Below are 11,839 nucleotides of genomic sequence, written 5' to 3' on the forward strand. Positions count from 1 at the left end.
TCCAAATCATTCTGCATTAGCAGAAATCAGATCAGTGGTTGTTTTAGAGTTAGGGGGAAGAGTGACTAGATTATGAAGGTGTATGAGTAAAATTTTGGTTTTGATATGCTTCTTATCTTGATTGCAGTGATAACTTCAGGATTGTATACATATACCTATAAAACATATCAAACTACATACTTTAAATATGTGCAGTTTGTTAAATGTTAATTATGACTCAATAAGCCTGACCAAAATGTGTATTTATTTATTCAGATGCCTATATAGACATTTATTACATAATGTAATAACTATTTGGCCATAGACTATAATTATAATTGGGACCATGCAATGTGAAGTTATACTGAATAAATATATGAAAGTAGTAGTAATGCAACAAGTTCATTTTTAATTAATTAATGCCTCAACTTATTTTTTATTTAGTAAAGTTAACTTCAGTTTGTAGGAAGTGACCACATATTTTGTCGTTGAGTGATCGAAAATTAGCTCAGTTCACAGACATTTTTTTACATAGATCTTATCACCAGAGGCACCTAGAGATCAAGAAACACCACAACTTTAGTAAGAAGGATACCAATTGCAGGGTTTCCAGCAAGACCTCATCTCTACAATAAATCAAAAAAATCAGCTGGGCGTGGTAGCACATGCCTGTAATTCCGGCTACTTGGAAGACTGAGGTGGAAGGATCGCCAGAGCCCAGCAGGTCGAGGCTGCGGTGACTGGGAGCGGGCCACTGCACTCTAGTCTGGGCGACAGAGTGAGACTCCAACTCAAAAAAACAAAGCAAAACAAAACACATACACCAACACCTTCAAAGCAGAGCATGATGTGGGCACCTCTTCCTGCCCACCTGCCTCTGCCCTCTCTGGCTGGAAGGAGTCATGAGCTGTCCTCATAATGGGCACTGTAGAGCTGGCCTCTCATGCGCATGGCACTGTTACTGAGGAGCCCAGTGCTCTTGCACTCATGGGTGGTGACTGTGTGTCTCAGCAAAAATTTCCAGATATTCCAAACTGCTGCAGCCAGAACTGCCTCATCCATTGAGCCCCGCACTTTGTCTATGTAATAGAATTGACACACTGCTGATCTAGTCATCCCTTGGTATCTGGAAGGGATTGGTTCTAGGATCCCTGTGTATCCCAAAACCCACCCATATGCACATCCCACCATCAGCCCTGTGAAACCCACATATAGGAAACCCACATACTTGGGTGTTCACATCCTGTGAGTCAGCGTTTGGTTTGAGAAAAAAAATTGAGAATGAAGGGACCCATGCAGTTTAAACTCATGTCCAGTTGTTCAAGTGTCAACTATGTATTCTTGATATTTAATATTCAAAGTTGCAACAGATAAATACTGACGAGTTCTTCTGTCTCTCATCTACTTGGTTCTACCTCTATATCTCCCATTTTCTCAATTCTTTGGGGGATTTTTTTAAACCCATAAAAAAGAAAATGCATAGACATATATATAGTCATTTTCCCATTTGCCTTCTACCCTTTTCGTTTTTTTTTCTGTAACATAAGCAAGAGTGTTCTATACACTGTGTCCTTCAACTGTTTTTCCCTACTTCACAGTTATCTTGGAGGTGTTTCCTTATTGAAATGAGTTTTTTTGTTGTTGTTTTCACTAATCTACTATATGGCATTACTTAAGCAGCCCTCCGTTTAGGTTCATTTTCATTCTTGGTATGACAGTGTTGCATTTGATCACATCCTATATGTGTTGTTTTGTGTCTCGCTATGTCTAGAGGGTACATCCTGGACGAAGAACCGTTAGGCAAATTGCCATATTTCCCTGTGTAGTGATTTTGAGCTTTTTGTCTCCTACAGGCAAGAATGAAATGTCCTATTCCCCACAGCTGCCTCAAAATGGTGTTAGTAAATATTTGTACTTTTTTTTTTGAGATAGGATCTCACTCTGTCACCCAGGCAGGAGTACAGTGGTGCCATCACAGCCTATTGTAGCCTCAAAGTCCTGGGCTTACATGATTCTCTCACCTCAGCCTCCTAACTAGCTAGCACTACAGGTGTATGCCATTATGCCCAGCTAATTTTTAAAATTTTTTTTGTAGAGATGAGGTCTCACTATGTTGCCCAGGCTTGTCTCAAATTCCTGGTCTTCAAGCATTCCTCTTGCCCTAGTCTCCCAAAGTGTTGGGATTACAGATGTGTTAGAAGAAAAATGGCCTCTCTGTCTAGTTTTTAATTGAATGACTTGGACATCTTTTTTTATATATTTGGAAGCTATTGAATTTCCTTTTCTGTGAGTTATTTATGTTCTTGGCTCTTTTTCTGTTAGATCCTTGATCTCTATTTCTAGGCACCCTCTACATTATGGAAACCAGTAGCCCTTTTTAATGAGAGGTACAGGTATTTTTCCTAGATTTGTCACTTTTGGTTTTTTATATAGTCAGATATATGTCTTTTCTTTCACAGTCTACCATAGTTAGAACTTTCCCCCTCCAGCATTATAATGAAAATCTCAGTCTTCTGTCCTTGCTTCTCTGGACCTGTGCAGGGGAACTGACTACATAGGCCCCATTGGATGAACCAAGCCAGGTTTTAAAAATGAGCTGTTGGCCGGGCTTGGTGGCTCAACCTGTAATCCCGTGCTTTGGGAGGCCAAGGTGAGTGGATTGCCTGAGCCCGAGAGTTCTAGACCCACCTGGGCAACTTGGCGAGACCTCATTTCTGCAATAAATCAAAAAATAAGCTGGGCATGGCAGCACGTGCCATAGTTCCAGCTATTTGGAAGGCTGAGGCGGAAGGATCGCCCAGCAAGTCAAGGCTGCAGTGGCCGGGAGCATGCCCCTGCACTCCAGTCTGGGCGACAGAGTGACTCCAACTCAAAACAAAAAAGAGCTGTTGACCTCTTAAGCCAGCATTGTGATGCCTTCACAGTTCTGGGAGGTCAAGGTAGAGACAGGAGACCTGTCAGGGGCAACTGAAGGGAGGAGAAGCTTACTGGATAGTCTTGAGTCTTTTCGGCAAGTCAGAACCTCATTCTCTAGCAGGCATCTGGGGAGTGTTCGTTTTTTTTCTTGTGTGGCTAAAAGGGTTGAAAGGTTGTATGTGATCAGTGCCACTTGGGAGCATTGGTCAGAGCTGTTCCAGGTCTGTGGTGGGTGATCTTGGGTGGGAAGTCCGTACTCTCCACCCTGGCTCTATCCATCTACACTAAAGGAGCAAGTCCCTGGTAGCCCCAGGAAACCATGTTTTCAACTGTTTTCACCTTGGTGAATTTATTCTGGATGTTCGATCCTTAAAGCCAGTGCTCAGGTGGGTCGGGAAGGCTGGGGGGATGAGATGTCACTGAGAGTTTGAAGTACATGGTAGGCCCTTTCTCCTGGGCCCTCCTATTCTTAGGCTTCTCCTTCAGAAGTTTATGTGCATCTGTGTTCTGCACACTTTCTGGTTTGGAGACTGGTCTCACTCTTAAAGAGCTTTTTCCTCTCTTTCTGGGAGTGGTGTTGCCCAACCACATGTACCTTTCCCACCTTTCTGTCAGTGCTTGAAGGTTGTCATGCTATCCTGTTACCACTATTGAGCTAGAACTTAGGGTTTGTGGAGCTTTCTGCTCGATTCCACTCTTCCTTTCTAGGTAGATCTTGTTGAATGGCGTAGTGGCAGGCTATGACCTTTTAGGTAGGCCCTAGTGAGGAATTGATATCTGAAACAAGGTAAGGTATCACCAAATTTTTGAGCAAAGATCTCTCTCAGCCTCCTGTGGTTTCCAGATCAGAGAAGCTAAGAATCCCTATAGAAGGAAATCCCCAAAAAGACTCAGACTTGTGGTGGTCTGCCTGTGGCCCTGCTCTGAGACTCTGTTTTTTTTTTTGTGAGGTACTTGCCCCAAATCCAAATGGTCTGTATTAATTTATGATCTGAAGTTATCATGGAGTTTCTTGCCTTGCATCAGGTACTAAAGCATGAGTAACTTAAAGGATTTTAAGAGGGGTTTCATCACAGAGCTCAGTTTTAATAGTCTTGATTTCATCAATCAGAGTTACCCTGATGGCTGAATCTAGTTGCTGTGTGAGGGGCCACAGTGACATTGAGCACAAAGCCCCTCACCTCGAGAGTCCCTGGATGATTGCATTGTCACCTGCCCGTTCAACCTTGAGACTGCAGGTCCAAGCACTAGGCCATGCTCTCCCAGCACCCTCCTCCTTTCCCTCCTGCTCCATGTGCCCCGGCTTTTGTTTTGCCAGCATGTCAGTGTGGAGAGCAACCCTCCCCTCCAGTCCTCAGCCACCTTCTCAACGGCAGCAACCTCTGCCTCAAGTTCTGCATCCTCAGGCATCAGCCTGTCAAGTAGCATGAACACAGTGAACAGCCTCTGCCTGGGCGGGTCCACCGTGAGTGCACCCAGCAACAGTACCAGGACCGCGCCTTTGGTGACCTCAGGTATGTGCTCCAGAGGCCCACTCCCAGACCCTCAAATGTGCTTGCTTGGCTTCCCAGGTAAGGTACCCAGAAACAGTGCCAGAGCATGACAGGTACCCACAAGCATCAGAAGATTATGTTCTCATTCTGGCCAGATTTTGCTGTCATGTTTGACTTCTTGGGACCTGTCCTTCCGGCACTGGTGTGGGGTGGGTAGAATCTGAATCTTCCGGATGGACTCCCTTGGCAGGATTCCCAGCATCTAGCTTCCAAATTCATCTGGAACTGAGTTGACATGGTGACCTGGAGGGGTTAGGGATGACGTATCCCAGAGGACCTATTCCTCCTGGCCACTTGTGTGACCGATTTTCAGCCACCTAGGCTGTCTGTGTAAGCCAAGCAGATTGTGGTTTGGTGGTTACTGCTAAAACCTACCTTTGACACAGCCTGTCCCTCTCCTGGCTCTGCTTGGCTTCCTTTCCTGTTCTGAAGAGGCAGATGGTTTTTATTTATTTATTTATTTATTTATTTTGAGTTGAAGTCTCACTGTCACCCTGGCTGGAATGCAGTAACATGCTCACGGTCACTGCAGCCTTGACCTGCTGGGCTTGGCTCAGGTGATTCTTCCACCTCAGCCTTCCAAGTAGCTGGAACCACAGGTGCTTTGATTTATTATAGAGATAAGGTCTCGCCAAGTTGCCCAGACTGGCGATTGTTTCTTATATTCATGTTTGCTCAGTGCAGTGTGATCTTTGGGATTGAGAGAAAGGGGATGATTCTGTCTGAGCACAGAATCCCCTGACACTGAAATAGCCTAAATATGATGCACATGCTTTCTGTATCCCCCTAGCTACTTCATAGCACGACCCTCTGCATCTCTCAGTCACTGCCCTTCCCCCATGCCATGGCCCCTTCTGGAGCAGTTTGGTGACCTGTGTCTCCTCCTAAAGCAGCTGAAGAATCTCAGTCTTTGTAGTGACCACTTCACTCCATATTTTTCCCTTTGCAGGCAAAGCACCCCCAAACTTGCCCCAGGGAGTGCCTCCCCTGCTGCATAACCAGTACCTCGTGGGCCCTGGAGGACTACTTCCTGCCTACCCGGTGAGCACACAGTGGAACTCCTGGCTGGCCCTAGCTCCCCTGGTCTTGGGCAGGCACCTGGCCAGACGTGGCAAGGCGAAGCCTTGGTTTGGGCCGGGGCGTGCCCACCTTGGGCTGCTTTTCAGTTCCTGAGCCCCATTTTTGCTTAGATAAAGGAAGGCTTGTCTTCTTTTATCTAAACTCCATCGAGGCAGGACCTTTTCCCATAGCAGCTGATTCAGGTCTCATTCCTGAGTGTGTCCTAGTCCTCGCACCTTGTTTTGATCCTGAGATGGGCCTGGACTTCCCAGGAGCTAGTCTCTAAAATGCCCTTTCTTGTCCTCACACAGATCTATGGCTATGATGAACTCCAGATGCTACAGTCACGGCTGCCAATGGTGAGTGAGAAGGGCCAGGGTGGGAGCAGCAGGGATTCAGATTCTTGTACCTGTCCATCCTCCCTTGGCCTTGATCGCCACCTGCCTGGCCCTTGGGATCCTAAGGAACCCCCTCAGCACCACCACTAAGAAAGGTGTAGGTCTCGGGTGGTCGTGCCAGGCACGACTATGGCTTTGGCATATAAGTGTCCTATGCTCATCCCCTGGCGACCATGAAGACCTTTGGACCTGGGGTCCCAGTAGGTCATGACCCTACTAAATGTTGGTCCTGATATTTCCTCCTCATCTCCCGAATTTTTTTTTTTTCTAGAGACAGTGTCTCATACCATCTCCTAGGCTGGAGTATAGTGGTGTGATCATAGCTCAGTGTAACCTCAGACTCCTCCAGGGCTCAAGTGATTCTCCCCCTCACCCTCCTGAGATGTTGAAACTACAGGCGCAAACCACTGCACCTGGCTTTTTTTTTTTAAGAACTATCATATGAAATAAGACATGAATTTGCTTACTTGGCCCTGGAGTTTTAAAAAGTTCTTCCTCTTGCTTGAAGTACCGTACAGTATCTTTGGGCTGAGGTGGCCAGTGTGGCTATGCTTGCAATGGCAGCCTTACTGTTCTGTCCTCAGCTGAATGAGTGGCTGGAACTGACAGCCTTTAACACCTCTTCTGGGTCTGGTCTCCCATCTTTATTTGCAAGATTGTCTGCTCTTGGACCTCCTTAGCTGTTACAGCCTCACTCTATAGCCAGAGTTACCTCTTTATCTGCTCCTTGGTACCAGGATAAGGCACTGGACCTTCCCTGGGATGGCCACATTAATAGGACATTAACAGGACTGTAGGGAAAGAGAAGTGGGAAGCAGGCCTGCTCCTTGCCTCACCAGTGGGCAAGATTTCCTTCTGGGTAGCCACTCCTTTCTTGGTCTGATATTTCCCAGGACACCTGTCACGTTGAACACTGGTGTCCACCGCTGCTGAATGTGGTGCTTTCTGTTTCCAGAAGAAGAGGCTTTCTCTCCTGTGAGGTGTCACGTGCTGCCCTTCCTCACACTCTTCCCCATTGGTGTTGGCCCCCATCTCTGCCAGGCCACAAAGAGTTTATGGAGCTGTGCTTGTCTCAGGAGAAAAACTCTTTTCTGTCTGCTGGAAGTATTTCGAAGCAGAGGCTGAGCCTAGGAGCTGAGCAGCTCATCCCTCGTGTGCAGACCAGCCCTCATCAGTCCACTGGCTGAAGGCCAAAGGGCAAAGGCCGGTGGGGCTTTCCAGCAAGAGATCTTCCTGGAGCCCTGGGGTGTGCCAGATGGAGTGTGAGAGTCTTCATGGGGGATGCCAACCCTGGGATTCCGGCATCAGGGGCTTTCTGTGACTTTCCACTTTTATCCACAGGATTCCCTTTGCTTTTATCACTCTGTGCCTTAGAGAAAATCCCCTCTGAAGCCCACCTTTTGAGTTACATTGCTCTTTATCATCCTTTGGGCCATCTGTTAACCTCTGCTACTTTTGTGCCTAGTTCCCAGTTTTAGGCTCCTCATCTTTTGCAAAAGGGCTCCCTCTTCTGGGCTTTCTCTATGCCTGTCCCTGTTGTGTTCCTGAGAGAGATGTGCTTTCCCAACCCTGCCTCCTCCCAGGGTTCTGGGCTGCAGATGCTATGGGTTTCTTGGATACCTGGAGATGTGGCCAAAGGAGGGTGTGAGGACCACTACCATCTGGCTGTGATTGGGCACTGTTGGCCACAGTCTAAGAAGCCTGAAGCTTTCCCTTTGCTCAGAGGCCAGGTATCCATGACTTCATGTGAGGCTCTAGAAGGGCGTGAGGGTCAGCTCAGGCCTCCCCTTCTCCATGAGCTCCATTGTATTTGCCCTCTTGGTCTCCACACTGTGTTGTATCTGCCATATATCCCTCTGGGTCACAGGTGGTCTCAGCATTACCAGGTCAGAATGAGCGATAGTGACAGGCAAGTTCAAGACCACCTGGAGGTGAGGCGTGTACTTGTGCATACCTGGCACTGCTCTCTGTCCCTTTTTACACCTTTTGGGCACCTTCTCTCCTGCTTTTTTTTTCAGGTTTGTTCTGCTTAGTTAACTTTCCTAGCTGCTTTGTAGAGTCTCTGACACAGGAAGAGCCAGTGAAGTTGGTTCAGCCTGTATTCACAAGCATCTGTGGCGTAAAGGGGATGCGTGTGGTTGGGCCTCCCACGGCTCAGCCTGGAGAAGGCTGCAGGACTGGTCCGTCTGTCTGCATGCTAGTCAGTTAAGTCGGCTGTCTAGCTGCCCACCTCTGATGGGCGCCATTTGTGTGGAGTTCTCTGTGACTGCTGGCTTTCTGGTGTCAGCTGGTCTCAGGGGTGTGGCATCACCTAGAGTTTCATGTGCTGGATCTGCTCTTCTGGGAGTGGGGCAAGGCCACTCGCTCATTGAGCCTCCCCGGTCTCTCCTAGGATTACTATGGAGTTCCCTTTGCAGCACCCACAGCCCTTGCCAGCCGAGATGGGAACCTGGCTAATAATCCATATTCAGGTGCGTTGATTCAGTGGGTGAGGAGTGGTGGGCAGGTGTGGGACTGGCCTGCGGCTGATCTTAGGAGTCTGGAAAGCAGCAGCAGAAGGGCTGATGGAGACCCCTTAGCTGCCCATAATGAGCTGGCAGCCATGCCCGTTCCTGCTTGCAAGAGCCAGGCTGACCTTTTCCCCGGCTGGGTGAGTAGCAGTGACCAGAGCCAGGGCTCCTCTTCTCCTAGGTGATGTCACAAAGTTTGGCCGTGGTGACTCTGCATCCCCCGTGCCCCCCACCACATTAGCTCAGCCACAGCAGAGCCAATCCCAGACCCACCACACAGCCCAGCAGCCCTTCCTGAATCCTGCGCTGCCACCTGGCTACAGCTATGCGGGTCTTCCCTACTACACAGGCGTGCCCAGTGCCTTCCAATATGGGCCCACCATGTTTGTGAGTATTTGTGGGATGTCTGATTCTTTCCCTTCACCTTGGGTCACTGAAAGGTTGAAAGCTGACACCTTTATTCCAGCTCCTGGGAACAGAATTAGGGAGGGAGAGTGAAAACCCCACTCAGGCCTGTCTTGCCTTCAGGAACTGTTCAGGCTGGGTGAGGTGACTTTCCCTTCTGTATTTAGGTCCAGCATGTGATGCACTAATGAAAACATAGGTCCCTTGTGGTTGTGGGTATGTCATTTGCTGCCTGAGGCTAAGGCAGGAGTACCTGATCTGCTTTCCCCTGTCTTGTTCCTAGACTCACCCCTCATCTGTTTGCCCCACCAGGTCCCTCCTGCCTCAGCCAAGCAGCACGGTGTGAACCTCAGCACTCCCACGACCCCCTTTCAGCAGGCTAGCGGTTATGGCCAGCACAGCTATGGCCCAGGTGAGGGGGTGCTCCCAGGATGGACAGCCACAGGGTAAAACACACTGATTCACGAAAGCCTCTTGTACCCACCATGCAAGGTTATGATGACCTGACCCAGGGGACAGCAGCAGGAGACTACACCAAAGGTGGCTATGGTGGATCATCGCAGGCACCAAACAAATCTGCAGGTTCTGGGCCTGGCAAAGGTAGCGTGCACTTCTACTTTCCAGGATGAGGCCTGGAGTGGTTGTCTTCTACCTGAGCACCTCTCAGGCAGGGCTCCCAGAATGCCCCTGGAGGTGGGGAGCCTGGAGCTGGGACTGACTGCTGTGGGGACCAACTGCTTTTCCTTCTAGGAGTATCAGTGTCTTCAAGCACTACTGGCCTACCTGACATGACTGGTTCTGTCTACAAGACTCAGGTGAGGGAGAATTTGGTGGGCATGTAGATTACCAGGAGGTACAGACCAACCAGACCCTCACCATTGTCTTCTTTACCCTGCAGACATTTGACAAGCAGGGATTTCATGCAGGGACCCCTCCGCCTTTCAGCCTGCCCTCGGCCTTGGGCTCCACTGGGCCCCTGGCCCCTGGTGCAGGCCCTGGCTATGCACCTCCACCCTTCCTGCACATCTTGCCAGCCCACCAGCAGCCCCACTCACAGCTGCTGCACCACCACCTTCCGCAGGAAGCCCAGGTGAGCGCCGTGATGGAGGCAGCCACCCTGCCCTGGGCCAGGGGCTCTGCTCCAGCCTCGACAGCCTTCTCTCCTCCTCCTCCTCCTCCTCCTCCTCCTCCTCCTCCTCCTCCTCCGAGTGGCTCTGGTCAGCGCAGCCAGCCCAGCTCCCTGCAGCCCAAGTCTCAAGCCTCCAAACCCACCTATGGCAACTCTCCCTACTGGACAAACTAAATTCTGAAGAGAGGGGAGGGCTGGGGCAGGGCTTACCCTGGGCAAGAGAGAACACACGGAGCACATTTCTGGGAGCCCAGTGCCCTTGCCTAGAATTTTGAGATGCACAGCTGTGTCGGCAGAGCCTCTATGGGGACCCTGCCTCCCAGATTGACTAGTGTACGTAATGTATTTATGTATGTATTTGTAAATGTGATGGAAGTCTGGGGAGTGAGGGTGCAGCTGCAGGGCTGCTCTCCCCATTCAAGCCCCTTCTTGCTGTAGCAAAAGCAGCCCAGCCCCCCACCGCCTTTCTGCCCTCCAGCCTTTTACATGGTCCTCTCTGCCCAGTGGGCGGCTAGGGACAGTCTCTGAAAGGCTGGTTCATGGCAACTTGGGTGCTGAGGTCAGGTACCAATGAAGAATCGCGACTTATCTCACTCCTTTGTAAACCATTGGGTTTTCTTTCCCGTGTAATTACTTTATACCTGTTTTTGAGAAACTGGTCCTTCTGTCATTTGTCATGGTTCCCTTCTGCCAAATACTTGTCTGGGAATAGCAGAGACATCCCTTCACCCAACATAAATATGGGAACCTGTTTGTCTTCATATAAGAGTAGGGGCTCCTGCTTCTGGTCTGGTCATGTCCCTAGAGACTTGCCTTCCTGTGGCTGACCATTTAAACCATAATCTGAACTGGCACTCAGATGTTCCACCAGTCAGTGCTGCTTAAGAAAACCCAAGATATGCACATCTCCAGGCAAAGGCTCCTCTATTCCTGACCCGGGCAACTATTCAGGTTTTCTCTTGCCCAAACTCTACCTAATAAAGTTCTGAGAGCATGCTTGGTCTCTGTGTGGTATGACTGAGGGAGAGCGGCAGGGGCACTCCGGGCTTCACAGGGGTGAAACAGACCACACATGGTTGTAGTCTTCTGACAATAGGCTATAAACGCTTGGTATTCCTTTTTGGTGGACTATTGTCTTGGCCCAAATGATAATAGCTGAAAAGACAGCTAAGCCTCCAAAGTTAACCTGGCTTTTCTTGCATCCCTCACCAGACTTCGGGATAGGGATAACAGAGCAGGGTAATTTCTTTTCTAAACCTCAACTGACTTTAGAATCTGGAGCAAAGCGAAGAACAGAAAGCAGGGTTCTAGACCTGAGAGACAATAAGTATGAACAGGTATACCTTCCTCTCTTTTGGTCTTCATCGACCGACCAGACGCAATCTTGACTGGCAGTCAAGGGCTGTGGTACGACAGATAGATGACTGGTGAGTTAGGGTTTTAGGAGGCAGACAGGTGGGTCCCAGATTAATAGTCTGCTCCAGCAAAGCCCAGCCGTTCACTTTGAGACAGGCCATTAGCAAGGCAGGAGCCAATGACCTTAGGCAGGAGGCAGATCTTTCCACTCGGCTGTCCACAACTCAGCTCTAGCCTGGCAGACAGCTCAGGGCCTACGAGTGTTGCCCAAAGTGCCTTTCATTTCAGTCCTAAGTCATTACTTCAGACCAGGCTAAATAAGTAAACAAAATATGAACGCAGCTTGGAGTCAAGTATTGGGGGCAAGTCATTGTGTCAGAACCAGCATAGGGTCACAGTTCTTACCTTTTCTGCTTTTGGCCGGTACAATCAGGAACAGTGGTCATTTTATCAGATGAGATGCATATTCCTTTTTAACCCACAGCTTGGGATCGTCATTAGAAAAAAGGCCCGTGTCCACAACTAAACTAAATG

The 11,839-nt window shown here is 49.1% G+C and overlaps 1 protein-coding gene across 1 annotated transcript in view; it reads left to right on the forward strand.

Annotated features, from left to right (window-relative positions):
- UBAP2 (ubiquitin associated protein 2) overlaps positions 1–10,945 on the forward strand; it is a 126,672-nt gene extending 115,727 nt beyond the window's left edge. Inside the window, exons 20-29 of the mRNA XM_008066797.2 lie at positions 4,214–4,409; positions 5,398–5,489; positions 5,819–5,866; positions 8,298–8,376; positions 8,597–8,802; positions 9,133–9,232; positions 9,313–9,420; positions 9,571–9,635; positions 9,719–9,909; positions 10,027–10,945. Of these exons, the coding sequence (XP_008064988.1) occupies positions 4,214–4,409; positions 5,398–5,489; positions 5,819–5,866; positions 8,298–8,376; positions 8,597–8,802; positions 9,133–9,232; positions 9,313–9,420; positions 9,571–9,635; positions 9,719–9,909; positions 10,027–10,123 (1,182 nt within the window). The 3' untranslated portion in view covers positions 10,124–10,945. The remainder of the gene's footprint in view (positions 1–4,213; positions 4,410–5,397; positions 5,490–5,818; positions 5,867–8,297; positions 8,377–8,596; positions 8,803–9,132; positions 9,233–9,312; positions 9,421–9,570; positions 9,636–9,718; positions 9,910–10,026) is intronic.
- The last annotated feature ends 894 nt before the right edge of the window (positions 10,946–11,839 follow it).

The sequence above is a fragment of the Carlito syrichta genome, unplaced genomic scaffold (genome assembly GCF_000164805.1).
Source record: "Carlito syrichta isolate Samal-C Ts95f unplaced genomic scaffold, Tarsius_syrichta-2.0.1 Scaffold309111, whole genome shotgun sequence".
Classification (NCBI taxonomy): Eukaryota; Metazoa; Chordata; class Mammalia; order Primates; family Tarsiidae; genus Carlito; species Carlito syrichta.